This window comes from Anopheles stephensi, chromosome 2 (genome assembly GCF_013141755.1).
Source record: "Anopheles stephensi strain Indian chromosome 2, UCI_ANSTEP_V1.0, whole genome shotgun sequence".
Lineage (NCBI taxonomy): Eukaryota > Metazoa > Arthropoda > Insecta > Diptera > Culicidae > Anopheles > Anopheles stephensi.
The window spans coordinates 93,269,366-93,291,334 of NC_050202.1; the positions used below are offsets into that span (position 1 = coordinate 93,269,366).

The 21,969-nt window shown below is 47.4% G+C and overlaps 1 protein-coding gene across 1 annotated transcript; it reads right to left on the reverse strand.

The window, feature by feature from the left end:
- Window positions 1–1,377: 1,377 nt before the first annotated feature.
- On the reverse strand, window positions 1,378–21,242 carry LOC118517582 (extensin-like). The gene is made up of 3 exons (XM_036063856.1): window positions 20,436–21,242; window positions 3,039–4,070; window positions 1,378–2,973 (listed from the first exon to the last, which is right to left on the reverse strand). Exons 2-3 carry the CDS (start codon window positions 4,068–4,070, stop codon window positions 1,921–1,923), a joined length of 2,085 nt encoding a protein of 694 aa, XP_035919749.1. The 5' UTR covers window positions 20,436–21,242; the 3' UTR covers window positions 1,378–1,920.
- Between the last annotated feature and the right edge of the window lie 727 nt (window positions 21,243–21,969).

Sequence of the window (21,969 nt, forward strand, 5' to 3'; positions counted from 1 at the left end):
GGGTTTGGCTAGTTAATCACTTTCACGACCTACTCCTGTGCCGCAGCTGATGTCACTTGTTTTGGCGCAACCCGATCCAAGTCTCGGATTCATCCGGAAGCAGCGGATTGTGTAAAGAGAAAATTACGCGATAGAACCGATCGCCACACCGCGCTTTTCTCCGACCGGTTTTCAGCAGAATGGCATGTAACAGCTTCGACACTGTCGGCTCCCGTCTGACATCAAGAGGCGCCAATCACGTTTCGGCTACATGTCAGATGCAAAATGAAACCAGATGACGATTACTTCTGGCGGCTAGCGACGTCTTGATGCCAGTGGGGATGGATCACTAAGTGGGAGTAAATCACGAAGGGACACATTTATGTGTTTTTTCGATGCGAGGCGATCGGGATTTGCAGACGTAAATCGTTGAAGGGGAGCGAGCAATATCGGTTTACAGGGACACCGCCGTCATGATGACACCCGGTCTTGGGTGATTTCACTAAACGATTAAGGGTTTTAAGGGATTGCCAGAGGAGGCCATAACCATAACTTTCACTGAGAATGCACACGATTCAAGGCCGTTGCAGAGCGCTGGAAAAAGCAGCGATGGCGCGGCCTATTTAAACAGGATTGGAGATTTAATTATTCCTTTTGCTGCCCGCATCGATCACTTCGGTCCTGTATCTAACGCTTTGACCCGGTTCCTTTGCGTACTGTTTTTGTTCGAAACGTGCTGCAAAATACCGCCACTTTTGTGAATCGATTTATTTTCAAATAAATATTCAATTGAAGCGCAATTACTAAACGGCAAGCCAAGTTCGAAGCCCTGGCACTGAGGTAATGCACATGGAAATATGCATCGTTTTTTTTAATGCGTTAAAACGGGATGTTGAAATGTTGTAAAGAATGTAGAAAAAATCTGTAAAAAATTAAAGTATGGTCATTTGTAATTCTGCCACGAGTGAATATTTTATGCAACTGGTTTCCTATCGAAAAAAGCCCGGAATAACACGCGACTGAAAAAGGATAGTAGATGCCGGCTCGGTGAATACATTTTTTCGTCGGCAACTATCACGTGCCTGGCCGCGTCGAGCTGTGCCTGCATCGACGATCGGTTAATGTATTCGTTGGTATGTTAGCTTTTTGTGATTGATATGAGCAAAACAAATAAAAAAGAAACGCCCGTTATATGCTTGAGGCCTTTGCTGCGATCGTGATCTGGGAAGCTTACTTTACCTTTCTCGCCCGTTAGTCCGCTGCTAGTAGGAATGAGCAGTTCCTTTTAGATCCTTTCCCTGAGGCTGTTTATTCCTCAAAATTACCGTGTCATCATGGAGCCGGGTCGGTCAGTGAGTGTAGGTTTTACTACGCCATTAATATGCATGCACTCTGCGCTTCCCGGGAAATTTATGCTTTTATTTTTCCAAGTAGTTTACATTTTGCTCGCACCTACTTAGCATACGCTCATTACAGTTTATCATATACATACGTACACACATTCACACACAGGCACACTCAATCGTCTGCTCGGAACGGGGAAACTCATCCGTACGACTCTTACACAAAAAAGACGTACGGCGTTGTTTCGACGGCAGATGAAATAATTAAATACTTAATTACAACGCACATCGCCTTGTGCTGCCGATTACTTCTCTGTTTATCTCAAAAACTCACTCTAGTAGCAGATCCAATCAGCTTCTTACCAAAATCAATGGACAATTGTTTCTCATGCTTGCTCGATAGACTTGTTCAAGCAGTTCTCTCTCACCTGAGATGAGAGAGAGAAAGAGAGAGTGAGTGCGAGAGAGATCGGAATGAGGGAAAGCATCGACAACAAAGGCGATCACTTAGAAGGATGGTTTAGGGGATGAAATAAGTTAAGCAACGGAGGTGATTTGGGGGAGTCGGGGAGTTTCGATTCGTGCTTGTCTTGCTAGCTCATCGCTTGTGCCCTATGTGCCCGTTGGGATGGTCTTGTAGAGTTTTCTGGCCCTCTGGGCTCTTCAAAAACACCGACACCTCGCTGTGATCGATGTTGGGATCGTATGATTCCTGGTCTTCCGTCGCTCGATGCTGCTGAGGCTGTTCGATAGCACTCAAGATCGATTGCAGCAGACCCTCGGAGAGGATCTGTTCGTGAGGAGCGGAACCGGAGCCTTGCGGGTCGGCTGACTGGAACTGCAGCTGATACGAGCCACGCTGACCCTGCACCGGGATGGTGAGGCTTTGGGATTTCTGCGCAGAAATAAGCTCCAGTCCACCGATACCACCGTCGAGCCCGGGTAGGCTGGATGTTTGCACGTGTCTGGTGGAGCTAGCCCCATCGTAGTGCTCCTGGAGGCTGTGGCCGTTGCTGTAATCGGCTGAATAGCTGGCCGTTGCCGACGGTCCAACGATGGAAAGCTGATTGGTTTGGATCGACTGCTGCACGTCCACGGAGGTTGGACCATGACCGCAGTCACTGGATACAGACACTACATCGTGCGATTGGTACCGTGGTTCCTGGACGTACGTCTGTGGCTCGGGCAGCTGATGTTGGGTAAGGAACGGTTGAGCGGGCTGCTCGGAAGGTAGCACATTCAACTCCAGGCTCGATGGTCCCGAGTGCGCTACGTCGCGTGTTGGAGGCGGCAAATAGACGTCACCGGAGTAGGACGGTTTAGTTCCGAAGTTTTCCTGATGCTCAACGGCATGACCGATGGATTCGATCAATCCCTGTGGCACCGGAGGGCGGTAGGCGATGGGATGGCGGGGCGGCGATCCCGAAACTGGCCATGGCTTCAGATTTCCGCTGATGCTACCGTGCGAAATGCCAAGACCGGGATGGCGTAGCGGCGGTCCGTAGTGTGGAGATGGCGGGAAGTGGAGTTTCTGGGGCGGTGGTGGTGGCGGGGGAGCTAATGGTTTAGCGAACGAGGGTTTGTATTTGCCGGGTAAGAAGGAATCCGAAGGGGGTGCTCCGTAAGAGTCGCTGATAAAGTTCGAGTGAACCTAAGGGATGATGGAAAGGGAGCAGTGTCAGCTATGGCGATGGGTGCGAGAATTATGTGGCTTACCTCATAGTTGTTACCCTTGGACAGTTCCAGCTCGGAATGGTGCTCCGAGTGGGCGTTGAAGACAGGTCCGTGTTCCAGCTTGGGTAGCTGTAGGCCTATGTCACTAGAGCTCACGCTTACGCCACCGGATTCTAGCTGATGATGAGAGCCCAAAAAGTCTCCACTTGGCGGTGGTCCATACGATGATTCTGGCGCATGTACTTCGGGCTGAACGACGGGTCCGGCAATAGGTTTCCATCCGTCGCACTTGATCTCTGGTGGAGTTGGGGGAGCATGGACCGGTGAGGCCGGATGGTGTCCGAAGGTACTCGATTGATGGCCGAAAGACGCTGACTGTACGGCGAAGCCAGACTGCAGCGGTGGACCGTAGGCTGGTTTGGGTGGACCGTAATGGGGTTTGGGTGGAGCCTGGTGAATTGGCGGGCCATAAACTGGTTGTGGAGCAAGGGCAGCAGGCGGTGGTCCGTAGACAGGCTTTAGAGGTGGTCCATAGACAGGTGCTGGGTGCGGTGGAGGGCCATAGGAAGGCTTCGGAGCGTGGTGATGGTGATGATCGTCATTGCTTCCGCCAAATCCAAATGTAGAGAACAGCTGTTCTAAGAACGAGGAAGATTTTTTGTGATGCGACGGTGGCGGTCCATGGTATTGAGGTGGTTTGGGGTATGAGTGATAGACGGGCTTCGAAGCGGGGACAGGTGGAGGTCCGTACTCGATGTTGACATTAGGTGGGCCGTAGTTTTGAACCGGAACTCCGTATTCCTTGTGAGGGACTTGGACCGACGGTAGGACCGGAGCTGGCGGAGGTACATCTGGTGGTGGTGGCGGGTAGTGAGCAGCGGCAGGAGCTCCATAGACTGGCGCTGGCAGTTCGGGACCGGTCGCTGGAGGAGGACCGTACGAATCCGCTAGCGGTGCTTCCCTGCGTTGGGCTTCCTGGTTCGATTGATTTGCATTGTTGTTGATGACTGCGGATGCTGCCGACAGCAGCAGCAGGAGAGCTCCGCAAATTAACGGCAAGGTAGGCTTAAACATCTAAGAGGAAAAAAAAAAGTATTAATTCGAGTGGTTGGCTTCATTTCGTTCCCACATCGTACTAATAAAAGGCCGACCCAGGCTTTGAATCGCCAACCACACCCAAGGGCAAGCATTCATCTTCCCTGAGATATCCGCTCGACTCCCATCGAAATGGTGATCACGATAACCTGCGATTACTTGACCCCTTTCGATCATTTAGGCGTTGGCTAGTGGGAACCCTGACCGGAGGCACAGGGCGGACAGTGAGGGTTACGGTTCAAAAGACATCGAAACGATTCTTCGTTTCCTTCGTTCCAATGGTGCAGATAATGGGCACTCCTCCCTGTCAAGACGATCGTTTTCTCTTCCGATCATGCTTCGCTGCTCGAGCTAGTAATGATTCCTCGCACGACTCTTTTAGCTGGAGCCGACTGGAGGAAGGAAGAAACTCCACAAAACTGAAAAACGATCATTATAACGATTATGATCTCACTGTACCGAAATATGGCAGGTATTCTCTCATTCTTCGGCCAGTTCCGTGAGTGAAAGTGATCGTCACCCTCGAAACCTCCCTAGGGCAAGCAGGCAGGCAAGCAAGGTGATGGTCGTCATCAGACATGCCCTCTCTCCCGCTGGCCTCAGCAAGCGTAACTTTCGATTTTCATTCCCGGTGTATGAGTGTTTTTGTGTAGTATACTTTTTTTTGGCACGCAAAACGACGTAACCTCTCAGCATCATCGCAGCGCAGACGGCTTCGTACGGCAGGAAGCGTGCAGCGGTTGGAACGGGTGGGCAGGATTGGAAGGGTTTCTCCGACGGTGGTTTGCTGTTTTTAATTAGAAATTCCCCGACTTCCCGTTACGGAACCGGAACCTAATTGCCCGAAGCGGCCAGGGTCGAGCGATGATGACGATGCTGCCGTTGTTGGTGCTGCTGCCGGGCTGCTGACGATGACATTGTTGCGGTTACTGATGACGACGTTTGAATGTTACCGGCAGATGGTGTTCCTTTCGCATCGCATACAGCGTCGCATCGTCGTACTTTGCGTTGCCTAGGAGAGAAATTGTCACCTACTATCAATGAGACCCCGGTGCTGGTTGACGCTGACAAAAAGTTTACGATTCTGCGAGTTTTACAGTGCCATGCTTTTGATTTTAATAGACCACGCTTCGAGGTGCGCAAAAAGGTGTACGGGATTTGCATAATAGTCGCCCTGTGTACACGCATGCAGCCAGCCATTGAATAGCGATTGCGATTTCACGGTTATGTTCACACGAAACATAAAACCCATGCCCCAAGGGAGAAACCATGCCGGCGGAAGCCCGAACACTGCAACGCGACGGCCAAGGGTGTGTCTCGAGTCGAGTGCGGCCCGGCGTAATCAAGAACCACAAAAACCGCACGACCGCACGGCCAAGTAGGGAATAAAATTAGACAACTAATGACAAAATCGGCCGAATCTTTTCACGACGAACGTAAATTACAAGCGGATGTGAAAGCGATGGGTGAGTGTGGTATGAGTGATTTTTTCCCTCGAATGGTGTGCTTGATGGTTGTTTTCCGATGCTTTGCTGTCATCGGAGCCACACGTCGGGCTGCATACCGCGCTGACACCGTGTCCGGGAGCTGCTGATATTTGGATAAACTTTCACTTTCGATAAGGCTACGGGATGGACGCGGCATGGGACAAAAGAAAGGAGCCTCGGCAGGGCATCGAGTGAAGAAATTGAGCCTGTGGCAAAAACGGGAGAGTTTTCGAAAATGCGACGTCGCTCAAACTTTCACATTCGAATGCAGGTATTTTAGTGAAAATTTTGGTTTTCAGCAATAGTTTGATAAGCGTTTGCCTGCCACCGCTTGACGGTATCGCAATTGCACTGACCCAGGACAACTAGTTTGTGTTTGGATGTCCTCGCTGCACAGTTAATGTAGTATGATCAGCTCGAATTTCCCATCGGAATGTGGAGTGTATGCGATGTGTGTATTTGTGCGAGGCCAAATACTTTTTCAGTTAGCGCGTTACGGCTTAAAGTTCCTCTGGGATGTTATTCGATTTGTCCAAACTCTTCCACCGGGCGATAACAACAACAACAACAACAACACCCGTGGCACATCATCTCGGTGAACTATGTTTGAAGAGAAATGTCGCAATTTGTTGAGCTCTGCCTTCCGGGCCGTCCGCTCGTCCCGCTCTACGCGTGATGAATACTGGAAGCAAACAGAACAAGCGTGGACTAGAAATTACCACGAGCTTGCCAAACACTTGAACCGTGGTCCAGGATGGGGACGAGAAGGAAAAGAAGGCGAAAGTAACAGTGCGACCATCGGTGCCAAGTGTCTCTCCAGGCGGACACATCGAGGTGTAGGCGCCGGCACGAGGAGTTGACGACGTGATGGTGATACAACACACGCAGAACCCATCCAATTGCAGCGTCCCTTAGACTAGAGGCAGGGATTGGGCCGAGGACCGGTGGCAATCCTTAACGGTTGCCAGGCGTCCCAGCTGAAGTGGGACATTTTCTTGTTTGCGGTTACCGGCAAAAGGTTCGTCAGCGTCAGCATCAGTGCTGGCACAGCGTTGGCGGTTTTGTGGTCACCCCGGTTCCGTGCCGACGGGCCAAGGTGATGTCGATAGTGCCCATGCTGCCCATGTTTACACACTAGTCGATCAACTGTTTGGCATCGTCCAAGGGCACAACCTGGTCCCTCCCGCTCTTGGGACGCTGGGCCGTGTTGTTTGCGCTGCTGATGCGCCAATTCTCCGCTGTGCGCGAAGGAGATGCACAATGGCGAGAAAGTTTGAGCGCGAGAAACCTTTCTCGTTTCACTCTCTTCCGGCAGACGCGCACAGAATGACGCGACCTGATCGTCAACAGCCGGAACTTGGCGCTGTTTTAATGAAATTACTGTTTTCGGGAGTACGCCGTGGCTGGTGCGATCGAAACACGCGTAGCGCGCTGTTGCAGACTGTTGCTAATACTGTTGCAGGTCATTGCACAGGTCCGAGGCTCACGACGGGGGTCGAGATTTCTTTCCAGTTTTTTGTCGTTGTTAGTCGGCGTTTTGGGCAGTTTTTCGTGCGGCGGTCAATCGATATCTTGGCGTGGACCGCCGTCTCTGCGTGGCGGAATTTAAATATTGATTTTATGCGAGAGGAGAAAACAAGTAAACAAAATTGTTTCCACCGAATTTTATTGGTTCCTATTTCACATGTGTCACGCGGTGGCTCGGTGGTTTACAAAATGCTCCCCAGAAAAGGGGACCAACGGTCACAGTGAGAGTGTTTCGGTTTATTTGCTGCTCGCACTGAACAAAAAAAAATACATCATCGGATGGTGAAAGGTAGCGTTTTGGCCTCAATCCGAAGCACAACCGGAAGCAGATTCCAATGGCAGGCTAAAACCGTTGACCGGAGGACTACAATCGAAGGGCAAATCGAAGAAAGTAAACATGTTGACTCTGCCTTTACACAAGCCCGGGATAAGTTCCCGCTATGGAGCGCTGTAGAGCGACAATCCTGCGCACTCGTGTGGCCCCGAAGGGATTTTGTACACCGGTGTTATTTCATCCCCACGAAACAATCGTTGCGTAAAACGGAATGGTTGGAAACATTCCTGCTAAATTGTGTTCTTACCATTTCTTACCAGGCTTTCCAGCGCCCAACAAGCAAAGCGTCTTTCGTATCCGGTCAGGTGGGTAAGAAAAGTTGCTAACGAGATGATTGAAATGTTCCTCAAAAATGATCGGAATCTTGCAATCAACCGATCTTGTAGGAGATTTTCGGACAGAAACATAAGTTTATGGTGGCACTGTTGTTGCTGTTTTTTGTTGTTGCTCTGGCACAAATATTAGTGGGAAGAATGTCATTCGGTTCATGAGCATTACATGCCTGCCACCGTCCAGAAGCACAGGCCAGTAGAATGAAAAAATGGACATGTTTTTCAAGGAAATGAGTACATTTCATTGACAATGCAACATTTGATCTCGGTTATTCTCTTTCCTCACTGGCAGAAATTATACCCGACAGCACTGCAGGACGACCTGTTTTATCGACAACTGATATCGAGAGCACACTACTGACCGGGACGAAAAATGCAATCACCAACTCTCGAGCTGCTTGTCAATACTCATCAGCAGATATTTGTCACGATTGCAGGCAACGAGCCGGAAGTCGGACGGCTTTGCAGCGCCCACCAGCTCCACGGACGAACTCCAGCACGTGTGTCATGTTCAGCCCAACTTGCTACCTTGAACACGTGTCAACTAGGGAACTAACCGGAGCAAATCCATTGAGGCCGATTTCTTTCTCGTCCGTCATCGTTCGACTCCGGTGCCAAGGCGCACTAGAAGTTTGAAAAGTGCTTAAAGCGTTGACCATGGCCTCCTGCGTCTGTGGGCCAGGTTCGGAAATACCTGGGGAGAATGACACTAAATTGAACTGTCAATCAGCGCAATCCAGCAGGTATCGAGTTTCCCACAGCTGGCCGCTTTGGGCAGAAAAAGGCGAAGAAAACGTTCGTGCCAGCTTCCCGCAAGCGCTCGGGCACTGTTTGAAGAAAACGACTCTAGGGATTCGTCTCTTTCTTACGACGCGCCTCTCTGGAGTGTCCTTTGAAGTGCAGTCGTGAACAACTTGTGGATGCGACTATCAAATGACCTGCACAGAACTTTGCGTCAGCTTGGGCGCAAGTGAGCTGTTCGGAAAATTAAAATAAAAAAAAACGCAAACCGGTATGGTAACCCATTCCACGCTGGAAGGATCGTTTTTGAAGCACCAGCAGCGCTGCTGTCTGCACGGGCGAACGGGCAAAGCTCGTAGGGATAAAAAAGAAACGGGTTGGAACGCTTTGGATGGCCCGAACGTAGCATTAATTAGCCATCGACGGAGAGTAATTGCTCGCGAGTACATGCCACGCAGGGTGGCGCAGCTAATTAAACTTGAAATTCCAATCAACGAAAAATGGTCGAAAGTCGCTGCCCAGACAGCCAGATCGGCTCCTGGCCATCTTGCACATCCTTCGCGGTGCGTACGCAAATCATGGCAGCAGGCGAGCAGGTCAAAGGACTCGGACCCTATCGGGCTTCGCACGGAGGGGCCGCTTCAGCAACCGAATTATGGTATTCATGAATTTTTAATGAGCTTGCCCTAGCCGCCCTGACCTGGCGCCATCGTAACTGGAAGCAACAACTGGATGGAAAACACATTTTCCACGCTTCCGTGGCTTTCTTCTCCCGCTGCCTCGGAAGACGCGCGACGAGCAATCTCTTCGCCTCGTCGACACTCAGCGTACGGGTTTTTCCATAATTAGACCCGCCGCACCTACATTCAGCCCCTCTCGGAGGGCCCGTGTGTCTCCCCGGGGACAAAAACCTACAGGTTAGTAGAGCCCTCCGGCGAACCCGTTTACCGGAAATGGTGGAACTGCTCGTTCACCCCGTATGGCCTTGCCTTGACCCAAAGAGCGCTCGGCGACGGCAGTCGCGTTACGCTTGGATGGCAGTATTGTGGTTGTGGCCTCCTGCATCTGGTGAAGTGGCGGAGACGGTGGCAGTAGCTCGTTGTAATAGCAGATTGAAGCATTTTAGATCGCAGTTTTGCGAATCCTCCGCTCGGAGGACTCAAGTTTCATCCGGTTTTGCTCTGGTTACGTTCAAGGACAGCATCATAGATCGCTTTTTTGCTGTTGCTTCGTTTGAAATGATTTGATGAGTCGCTGAAGAAGCTAGGTCTAAAGTGGGGCCAGCAACAACACACCACACGCTGAAACACGAATCTCCATCAGGTGGATTGAGTTGCAATTGATTCGTTCCATTTCGCGTTTTCCACAGTAAATCCTTTACGGAACGATCCGAAAAAAGTCTTTCCTGTAATGGCTTTCGCAATGCGTTTGTTCGTATCGAGTTCGTTTGCGGAATAACATAATCGGTTCAGCACAGAGCATGTGTATCTATGTTTCTGTTTTACAATTAATAAAGCATTGATACATCGCCCAACCGAACTGCTCGAGTCGCGTAGTCCACAAATCAAAATCTGTACGCGGAATTATATCTCATTTACCACTTGCCGGCATCGTGTCATTCCGTGACATTTTTCATTGCCGAGCCCTCCCCGACAGTATCAGTTACGTTAAACGAGAACGCTAAATTGGCTCCCGAGAAGCAATTACAATGCAAGGAGCAGGGCAGATCCTTTAAACGCTGGTATGCGGGAAGCTGTAGAAAATGATGAAGAAAAGAAAATTCGATCAAACTCCACGTGACATTACCGCCAGTTAACCTTTTCCAAGTCAGTTCACGTTCATTAACGCCACAGACGTTGGCATATCGTGTTGTTTCTCCGGCTTTCGCCGCATTCCATGTTTGCTCCATTGTACGTACAATTTGCTCCTTCCCGGCAATGGGTTTTGCTTTATTATGTAGTGGTTGATGCGGAGATTGTAATATTTACCTCGCGGGAATGCTTTTCGGAGCCCTTCCGAAGGTCCCGTGGATTCGATGCTGCCTAACCGACAGAGGCTCAATTTCATAAAGCTTTCCGGCATCGTGTGCGGAAACCTCACAAGGGTTTAGAAAGTAACCGGTTTACTGGTTAGTGGTTAGAAGCTTTAAGAGCAGGCTCGCCGAGCTCCCACGCGCGAAATAAGGTGTTTGCTGAGCTGGCAAAAGAAATGGAATCGTTTAGGCAGTTCACACATGCCTAACCCTTTCCAGTGTTCCGGATGAGATAATCCACTTTCATGGGCAATGTAGTGCGTGTGCCCGGGAATGGCCATCAGTGTGCGTCTTTCGAGTGGCACGCAATCACCTCTCGGCGTAATGATGCAATGAATCATTTTTTGGGGCACATTCTTCACCTTTGCACACCTGTTCTTGGCGGTTGGAGATGGTACGTTTCGAACGCCTTACACTTCAAGGGCAACACACATATGCTGCAAGGCGATGGAGCATCCCTCAAGATCGACTCGGCTCATCGTCGCCGCACATTAGTCTAATTAAAGCAGCCGTTAACCAGTCCAATGCTACCATTTGAGGATGCTTAGGAAAGCGTGCTCCAAATGACATCGACTGCGCTGCCGACTAGAAGGAGCCGGCGTTCACAGTCGCAGCGCTGGAAGGTGACCAAAGAGCGATGGTGATGGTGATGACGACGATGATGACATTACAACGACAGCGGGCGCGACCGCAAACCCTCCCGTGCGTCACATTCCGAACCTCAAGGTGATGTGGTTTTTGGCAATGGGAATACTTTTACACTTCACCACTTTAAAGCCAGTTTTGAGAGCGGCTTCAAGTTTGATTTATGCAAAGCGTTAATAATTGAAGATTCTAACAGAGAGAGGGAGAGAGAGATAGATAGGGAGTGCGACCTCAAGCGACAAGAATGGTTAATTCAGGCTCATTTTCAACATCAGTCAACCGTGGGTAAATGGATCCATGACAAGATTCACTTTCGTTTCCCAAATCTAAGACACACAAGGCGTACAAAGATGCTGAAAGCACTTTATTAACTGTTAGCATCCCTCGTATATAAGCTCTGCATAATCTAGTGATGAATGTCCGTGAACCTTTAAAATGGTTGTTGAGGGGCAAAGGTGTTATTAATATTTGTGATTACACATATACCATTGCATGCATCAACTGCAGATGCAATGCAACGAATGCAGCTGTAAAACACGGCCACCCCAATTGCACGGTTGTGCAAGATTCGACAGTCAGCTTCCCAAAGCAACGCACGCCAGCACCAAATTGCGCGGGTCATTGTCGTTACGCAATGCTCCCCATGCGGACGTGCGGATGCAGATTACGTCGCCAGCAGTGGTTTCGAGGCTTGAAGAGACGGCCTATGTCCCACAAGTACTGCTTTCACGCTCGTAATGTGCGTTTTAACGCTCTTATGCTGAAGATGATTCCGCTCGCTGGATGTTCCACTTTCGCCCTCGTCACAGCTCCATCGTCTAGCCAACTTTTACTATTTGCATCCGCCCCAAACAGCTTCGTTTGCTTATTTCTTCGAAGTTATCTTGCTCCGGCTGCGCTGATCTCATCTAAGCTGCTTTACCTGCGCTACAGCACTCTACGTGACTCAGCTCAGGCTCAGCGTCTCTCGGCTCTTGGTACTTTCTTCCCGGTTCACAGAAGCCGCTTGATGCCGCTTCCGACTACCGGTAGTCGGTGAAAAGATGCTCGCAAATTGGCCCATTGCGTGGTGTGTGAGTGTGTGTTTGGGGTAGCTGTTTCCACCATTCCGGGTGTTGCCGTGGCAGATTTGTTATTGTTTCGTGAATGTGGGCTACCAGGCATCGACGGGCTTGTACGCTTCCGAGCAAAGTTTATCCAACCGAAAGTGAGGCTCTCACATTCTCATGCCACGCCACACTGGTGGATTGCTTGCGTAATATGGTTGTACCAGTTGGAAGGCAAAAGTCTCAGCCAAACCGAGATGCGGTCTTAAAAAAAACTGAAAATGAGGTGAGCTCGAACTGATTGATTCGACGCACTAATGCACATAATTTTGAGAGCAGGCTGTCTAGATAGCGTTGAATATATTTGACACGTTTTCAAAACTGTCAAACTTGACAAATATATTTACAGGGAGGGGTTCGATGTGCCTTTCCAAAGCTCTGTATCGTGGCGAAAATACCTCTGACTGTTCACTGTTTCATTAACTCAACCACGGCAACGATTTCGAGCATATAGTGATGAATGCTATCCTTTAGGTATCCCTCCAATGTGTGTCGATGAACCGGTTGGCACGCTGATCACATAGCACAACGTTTGCGTTCCACATTCTCAGACCCGAGCGCCACAGAAGCAGAGATTTTGTTCTTAATTGCAGCCTCGATCCTATCACCTCGCACGTGGTACTTATACAACCTAGTGTAACACACTTGATTTAAGCAAGTGTAAGCATCGCTGCTCTATTGGTGCCAGAACGTTCTGCAACACGTTGGTCTGTTTGTTGAACCCGGGACCGTGCGTCCAGTCGATTTTCTTCCGAAGCAAGCAGAGTAATTTGATAGTCTTTTATCGTTCGCAAAGGCTAGCTTACAGGGTGGGAACAGACGGATCGAGCCACAACATAATCTAAACAACTCCATGCTCCATCTACGAGCATCTTCGAAGCGATTGTGGCACTTGCTCCTTTGCTCGATATGCACTCAATCAATCAACTCCACATCCAGCGCTTCCATCGTTCACTTCCGATGAGCAGTTCCGATCCGTTCGGGACCGGCAAAAGGAATGATTGGTTTACCTTTGTATCTTAATAATTATTTAACAAAGATAACACGCTCCGGTCGGGAGCAGAGCACGGAAAGATAGACAGGCACACCTTTGTTCGAAATACAGGTCAATTGTACTGCCAACTCGCTTGTAACGCCGAAGAAAAGGGCAAACATTAATCAAGACCGGCACGCCGGTCGCCCAAGAGCACAACTTCGGGTGTGTTATCTCAGAGTCATCTGCTTAATCAACAATACAGTGTCGGGCTCGGGTGCAATCGGTGTCGCCCTTGGCGACGTTGGCTGATTTTCCATTTCCTTTTCAATCGATTGCACACAGAAAAAAAACTAAACAAAACGATCGATTGCATCCGATGAGGAAGCATAAATTTCCCGCTTGGAGATATCATCACCTTCGGCTTCGGCTTCCGTTGTTGGCTGGCCGAACATATCTTTGCCCTTGAGATGGGCCCATTTTCTTGACGATCCACTGCCCGGAAAAAACACTTTAACCAGGAAAAACTTCACACTCGAGCCCGGTCCAGGCCGATTTCCCTGGTTCCATCAATCAGTGGCCCTGCTTAAATCATAATCTTTCATGATGTAACAATGTTCTCGCATCAGCCGGCGCCCTTGCCGGTCGATGCATGAACTGCAGTTTGTGCATCCATCTGAGCCCAGAGCGTACGAGAGTCTGTCGGCAAATGCTTTCGATTGTTTGTCATACCGATCGTACTCAGCTGCCCGAACACTCCGAGCGTGTCGAAGCGGTTTGACGTCGCTGTACCTTAGTGTTCCGTTTTGTTGTGGTATGGAAATCGAGAAGCAGTGGCGTGAGCACGTGCAGCAAGTGCTTTTGTAATAAATAATTTCACTCAGCTACTCCCTTCTGGCTGTCGATGGGGCAGAAGTGTGAACGAGAGAACAGCAACTAAATGCGGGAAGTGTATTGCAATGAGCCGGTCTGAACTAGCTTAGATAAAGAGGATGGCAAACGAAAAGAATGCTGGTTGGGGATGAAAGGTTGACCTCTCGACACGACACGACAGCGATACTGATGACATCAAATGGGTAACGAGTGCAGACACTGAAATGCGCTTGCGTTAAATTAACGCAAATTCGCTTGCCTCTAGGGAAGGATAAACGATGGTGCATTCACGTTTTATTTGCCATCTCAAATGGGTTTTGCAGTTTTTGATTGATTTTATGATAATACTGTTTGGTGAGCGAAAACAATATTCTGCTTCAACTTCGAAATTGATGGCTGACTGTTTTCATTCTCCAACTCTTGCTGTTGCTTAAGCCAACGCAAAAGCTTTTAGGAAAAATCATTGATACGTGTGCTCAGACCCGTTGTTTTAGGCAAAATTTTACTCCTACGAAAAAACATGCAGAAAATCAGTTTAAAACCACACGGCTGTTTTCATTTTATCACCTGATCCGCCGTATGAGCGTGTATAAAACGACGCGTTCCCAAAAAGCGTTCTGTTTCAAAGCCCTCAAGTTGATATCCATGAAGCCTGTACCCTTCGGGATATTTTCCCAGCTACACTCCGAACCCGCATTGAGACGTGATCAAATGGTAAAACACAATCACAAGGGTTCCATTAGCTGTGAAAATTGCTGTTCTCAAATAACTTTTGGATGTTTTTTCTTCGATAGCGAACATTTGTGAGATTCAGGAACATAATTGAGTCGTTCCGTAGCTTCACATGGCGTGTGGCAGGGTGGGTGTGGAAGAATAGAATTTTCCATTAATTTCACGATCTTCCTAACGGTGTCTTATCGAAGCTAACAGGTAGTGAGTGTTGTCTCTTGCAAAATGAAGACGTTTTTTGCATTCGACAACGGAACACTCCGTTTCTTCAGTTTATGTCCCGACCAGCTGTGTGAGTGTAGCGCATAAGTTTACACTACGACTTTGAAGTAGTTTGCAATCTTTGAAGAACCTTTAGTCGGCATATAATATTTTGACAAATAATTGGCGTATGAGGATTTGCCAATAGAATTGTTGATACCCTATTAACCAATTGCCAAATCAATCAAAAAAGTGGTTTTATGAGTAAGTATGCATCAACCTCGTGAAGCTCTTAAATATGTTTTTCCCGTGAATGGTGCTATATTTACGGAAACCATCATACTTCAGATGCAAATATTCAGCTACTCTAGAATGATTATCATCAACCGTTTCGTCCCGTACCGGCACTCCGGATTAATTCAGAAACTATGCAAATTGTGGCAAAGCTTTTACACGTGTTTGCATGGATAAACTGTGCTGCGTCGAAACCCGAACGCCTTCACAAACGCGAATCCACGATAGCTGCTTGAAGACGTGAAAATTGTATTCATTCCTGACGCCAAAAAGGGCAAGCTCGTCTGTTTTCCCGACACAGATGCGAGCTGACTGGGAACGGAGGATTGTACAACATTTGAATATTACAATTGCTGCCTCCAGTACATTCAGCTTCCTGTTTGCTTAGTACTTTGGTTACTTAAGCGTGTAAAGAACGAAATACATCCTCTCAGTACCCAAAATAACTTAACTAAAGACATTTCAAGTATTTCGCAACGATTGCATTTTTTACATGGCCAAAATAGATTGTCACTCAATCCCAAAATATCATCCTAGCGTCCCTCTTTGTTCAAATAGAAAAAGAATGGCGTCTTGAGAGAAAGTCAGCCATAAACGTGTAGAGCTGACTGTAACCAAATATGGTGATTAAAGAGCAATTATTCATTCGTTATTAATTGGTGCATGAAATTGAGGAACAAAATACAATCAGCGGCTTAGTCAACGGCTCAAAGTTGTACTCGACTAATATTTGAACTACGAACGGGAGTCAGGAACTGAGAGGAAACATTCCACTCATTATGCATTCACGTTGATGAGCAGATGATTTCACCTTTCATGAAAGTATTCCAATACCAGGTAAATCAATTAGCCGGTGACGAAAAGAAATTTCCAAATTTGGAACTCCAAACAAAACGCACACCAAATATTCCAGCTTTAAGTAACGATTCCTAGAAACGAACCGCAACTCAATATATGCGCATAAAACCGTACTACATTTGGATTTCGTATGCATGCATACGAAACAGTCTCATAAATGTGAAGATAGCTCACATTGGCTGATATGGTAATGTTCCGCTGATACGAAATGGGTTCGAGATTAACGTAGTAACGGTGAATAGGCAAGATCAATCCGGGGCTGCAGAATGTTATGAAAGCATGTGTTTTGTACTTTTAATTTTGAGGACCCGATACCGATGACCCAGTTCTGTATCAATCATTTTTTGGGCAAATAACCTATGAGTAACACATGGTAATCATTTAAATAGAGCCGAACTCGAGCGCACGAATATAGATGGGTGAATCTCGATCACAATATTTGGAAATCCATTTCGAAGGTATAATGGAAGAGAATCTTGCCTCCTCGTTTGAATACTTCCATTTTATAGCTTAGTGTGTCGCAACAAAAATAGAAAGCAGCCATCAGAAAGTAAAAGCTCTTTTCCGTCCGCCGGGTCTGGAAGATACGATCGTGGCCTCGAGCAAGGATGTGTCACCTGATTATTAATTCCTCCAAACTTTAATACGCAGGTGATACTAATTTAGAAGCTTTTCGAATGTAATCAATCTTGCCAACCGGAAGGAAACTATTTTTTCTTCCAGCAGTATGTAACGTTTTAAGGCACCTTAAAAATGAACGCTCATCATAATCAATTAGCTCATTAACACTTGTGAGACTGTTGACCCAAATAAGTTGCCCATAAGCTTCATTTCCCGTGTGTGAGGTCGCGATGGGAATATTCGGAGAAAGCTCGGTCGAAAGAAACGTGCGTGTAGCAGACCGGTGCGATCGTTCGCTCCCATTCTGCTGCACCATGTGCATGAATTTACGCGTCCGAACGTGCGATACGGTGCAGCACGTGACATCCCAAACCACTTTATGCTGAAGGTGAACGCGAGAACGTCATCGAAAAGGCGGAAATGAAGCGTTGCAAATGTGAAATCTTCTGGAACAGAAGAAACAAGCGAACCAGGAAACTTCTCCAGCAATGCGGACAGGGTGATGTTCGGAAAAAAGACAAAAAGTTCAACCTACGCCGGGACTTCGTGAAGAAGAGTTTCGATGTAGTTACCCCGATCTCTTGCACACGAACGAGTTCATAACGCAAGCCATGCGGCAATAAATGGCTTCATCTCATGGATCACTCACCGCGATGAAGCTCGCAATTTCATCAGAATATTTTTTTTTTCTTGCTGGCTAAAGATGCATTAATTCAGAGCTTTAAAGCTAGTATTAAAGATGGTTTAAGCGTCGGTTATTGAAATCGCAAGAGAGCGTCGAATTGAAGTGTTTTTTGGTGTGAGCAGACGACTCAATTAAACTACAGGAAAAGAACAGCTCGTAACACCCTGGTCGATGATAAAGTGACACTACACTAAATCAACCCCATGTTGATAATGTTGTTTTATGGGTTCTGGAGGAGATGCATTATAGATAGCTAACACAAGTAGTAACCAAGAAAAAGGTCCAATTTAAGATCAGTTCGAGGCTTTACTTTCGCTAGGCATCAGTTAACAGAACTAAGGAAAGCATTGTGTAGTCGGTGTATGATGAAAGTGTGAAATTTATTAGCTTGAAGAACTTTAAAACATGATGTCATAATCGTTGCGACATGGTACCGACCCGGGCCAGTTAAATTTAAACAGCTAAACCTAAATTTAAACTTAAAATTAAATTTAAACTTAGTTTAAACAGCTAAACCTAGTCATTTTAAATAAATTTTCCGATAGAATCACAATCAGATTAAGATTTATATATTTTCCTGCAAAAACAAAATTCCAACTTATTCTTGCCGACGGTTGTCGAGGAATGTAGGAGCCACGGTTTACCATTAACGGTATAATTGATTCAGAATTCGTTCTTTAATCGGAATGTTTGCATTCCGAGAACGAACACAAAAAGTGAGCCATTAGCCGAGATGAGAAATTCTTTCGTCGTTCGAGAAACTATTCGTCTAGCAGAGCCAAAGTGCACGTAACGGAAGGGCTTTTCGGGGGACACTGCTCCTTTAGTGTCGAGGTTTGCCTAAACGGTGTTCCCGAGGCGTTAATGGACCGTGCCAGCGGCGTAGCATCCGATTGGGCCGAAAGATTTATCCAAGATAGTGGCTAGTCAGTTTCACTGCACAAATTGTCAAGTCACGAGAGACGTCTTTTTTTCACCAACCTTTCACCATGACACCTATACACGATCAATCATTCGATTATCGGTCGGCTGTTTCACTCTACCGTTCTGCAGCCTGTATTTGGCCGAGGAAGTGTCAACCAGCGAGAGTAAGCATGTCAAAACATTCAATTCCGGTTTTCTTCCTACGCGAGGATCGGGGAGAAACCGTTTGACTGCAGCACAAATTATTGAGCAAGAGATATTGCTTACAAATCGCATACCGAGAAAGATTTGTGAATGCCGCGGTGGTTTCGTTAGGATGAGTAACAGGCCGGATGGTGGACTTGTGATGGAACGAGCTTTCTTTGTACTGCGCATCACATTTCGGGTTGAGCACCGGAATAACGTTTAATTGTTTGTTGGTTTCGAAAACGAAAACCACAAAAGGCAAGGGCATTTCATTTGGGTAGCAAGAGCGTCAAAAGACATCAAAAACAAACCATCCATCCAGATGATGTATCGGTTTAATGAAGCAGAGAAAGATTCTTGCCTGATCATGGCGCGAAAAGATCAACTTTACAGTCTCACATTTCGAGATGGAAGATGGTGATGATGATGGTAAAGATGACGATGCAAAATGAATTGCATGCATTCAGACATCCAAGCAGTGTCTTGAACTAGGTCCGCTTTGTTAGACCCCAGTGATGGGGTTTACATTTTGGAAGCTTCCATCTATCTACCCATGCAGATATTGCGGATACTAAACGGACCGCCGAGAAAGAACAATCTTTAAATTAATTACTGTACATACTTCAATTCTCCAACATCAAGTTGCGCAATCGATGAGCTGTATTTTCTTGGCCATCCATAAACGCATGATCGTTACAGCAGTTATTCTCACGATCAAATGTACGGATCGTCAAATCATCGCATCAGCACGCAAGTGTAGCGAAGCGTACCCAAAAACACGTTCAATTAATCAACGGCGTCTTTGGATCCGCAGCTTCGTTTCCCTCCGGTTAGTTCTGTTTGCCAAGATGTTTCACATATTTGGGAGCGTAGGTACAAAAGTACCGTCCAACATGCCCGAAACATCGTAATCGAAACCGAAAGCGAAAAACTTTCGATAGCCCGAAAGCTGTAAAATCCATTCCACCTGAGTTTCCCATGCCCATCCCCATTCCCGCTCGTTCCACAATGCAACCTGTTTCGTTCCCCAGCTCCCTTCTCGACGCTGTCCCACTCTCGGCGCTTCTCGGCATCCGTGGCTGCCTTACCTTCAAACGACGTCTTTATGATACGAATCGTAAAATTTTTTCCTCGCATTCGGGATGTTGTTTGTTCGAATTTCTCTTTTAATTTATTGATAACCCTGGTGCGGCGCTGCGTTCGCGTCTTTTCAGTCAGCAACGGTTGATTTCATCTGCGCCTTCCCGAGCCAGGCCTCTGTGCATGCCGGTCGAATTTGGAATTCAAGACCCACCCAGACGTCTTTTGTGGAAAGCCATTGATGTGAAAGCAATTTTTGAATCTGACAGGATTCCGGATGTTAAAGTGTAGCTACCGGAGTTCCGGAGAAGCCCACTTATTCTATTGGTATAAGCGATTATATCATTCCGGGCATGTATTTAGAGCGCGACTTGAACTGGAACCAGAATTGATACATATTGTGTTGATGTTACAATAACACGGGGAACAAAAAACACACACACACAAAGAAGGGCAGAGCCATACAAAGGGAATGGAGCTTTTCCTGATCGATGTCCTGCATAATGATCCACTAATAGTTTCGTGAGATGCTAGTTTTCATTGGAAAATGTGTTTTCGTTCCGTTCCGTTTTTGCAGTTCATGTCAATGCTGCCTTTTTCAGTTTCCCGGCAGACGGAACGACCTGAACACAGCTTTTCCATCAATTCGTTTGCCACTTTTTAGCACGTCTTTTTCCGGCATTACCCATTAGTAGAATGCGCAAACAATCACTTACCGTTTTCCTTTCGCTGTATCTTCTTCGTGCACGATTCCGAGAGCTGCTGGCAAACGTTCGATGAGTATTTTGGGTATGGCAGGGTCCCGCAAATGCTTGAGAATTCAGACGTGTGGCAGCTTATTCGGGAGGAAATTGAATATTTCTCCAACCACTCAAACGTACAGCGTATAATTCAACGATCAATGAATGTTTGGAAGGATGGTTTCCTGTATCCTTAATCGTATACAGGCGAAAAATAATACACCTTCACCGGCACTGCTCTATTGTATTCTATCGTATCTCTGGCGATAAGACGGGTTGACCACTATTGGAACACTTTCACCTCCACGATGCACATTTGTACGAGTGTAACGATTAACCTTACTGGCGCGGCTAACGCAAAGCAAGCGAATCTTGAATGCCGTTCGGGTTCCGTGCAAATGTTGTTTGCGCAGAAATATCAACCCCAAATCTTGGAGCACGTAATTCGGCAGTTCGTATTCCAGTCACGTGTTGGACGTTCCGTCCCGACCTAAATGCTTTCGTACCAACTCTGTTTCTCGTTCGGTCTCGAGAGAATACGGGTTTCACTGCACGGCTGCAAAACCACACGCAACAGCTTCCCGACCTGGGAGCAAGCTTTCGGTTATTCCCGACGCGGAACTGGCCCAAAACTTGGAACGCAGCACAAGCACAATATACGGTGAATTTCAGCCCGACCGGAACACAAAGCGATCGCGCACACTCGATCGCTGCTCACCTGTGTGAATACTTTCGCGGTGTATTATCAAATGTCAACGGAAGGCGACCGAACTACCCTATTAAACGGAATACTACTGCCGGCCGCGTGGAGCTATGCATACCGAAGAGCTGCTCTCCAAAGATGATCCCCACTAGAGGCAACCGTCATATCTGGCGAGCGGAGAGCCTCAGTCGCAAGCCAAATTTTAAGCTCCCTCTTTTTAGCCATGAGCTTCTCTCATGGTGGCGCTGCTGTGCCGAGAGATCAAAGCAACCCTCGATTTTCGAGCCCATGCTTTCTCCGCCATAATGCTGCGCCGTGCGTTGATCGCTGGAAAGAGCATTCAAACAAGATGGAGAGCACCATACTACTACGCACGCGTTGCTTAACAACTTGACAGTTTGACGCCGGTGAAAGGTGCGTTCTGCTGCGGAAGCAGGTCTTCGGAGAGAGCGAAAGTGAAATAACGGAAAACGAAAGTGGTGTGTGAGCAGCTTGCGCACTCATGCTCCGGCGTAGGTGCTTCTCTGTCTGTCTCTCTTGAGTATTACTCAACTGGACTCAGTACACAGTAAGTAAACTGCATTTGTTTAAGCTTATCAAGATGTTCTTTTGTAGCTTGTCCAAAAGATGATCGTCGCCAACGTTCTGGTAATTTATTAGGGTATAAAACTCAATGCTGTAAAACTACCCCGTCTGATTGGGTGTTGCTTCCGGGGTTTTCTGCTGCCTGGGGTGTAATGCAATGAGCTGTTACAAAACCGGTTCATTACTTCATGGCGTCTCTTTCGTCATGGTTCCGTTTCGTAC

Excerpts from the sequence above, each read along its gene's own strand:
- LOC118517582 (XM_036063856.1), bottom strand. The coding sequence starts at position 4,070 with ATGTTTAAGCCTACCTTGCCGTTAATTTGCGGAGCTCTCCTGCTGCTG. Across the intron at positions 2,974-3,038 it reads CCAAGGGTAACAACTATGAG|GTTCACTCGAACTTTATCAG; the intron begins GTAAGCCACATA and ends ATCATCCCTTAG.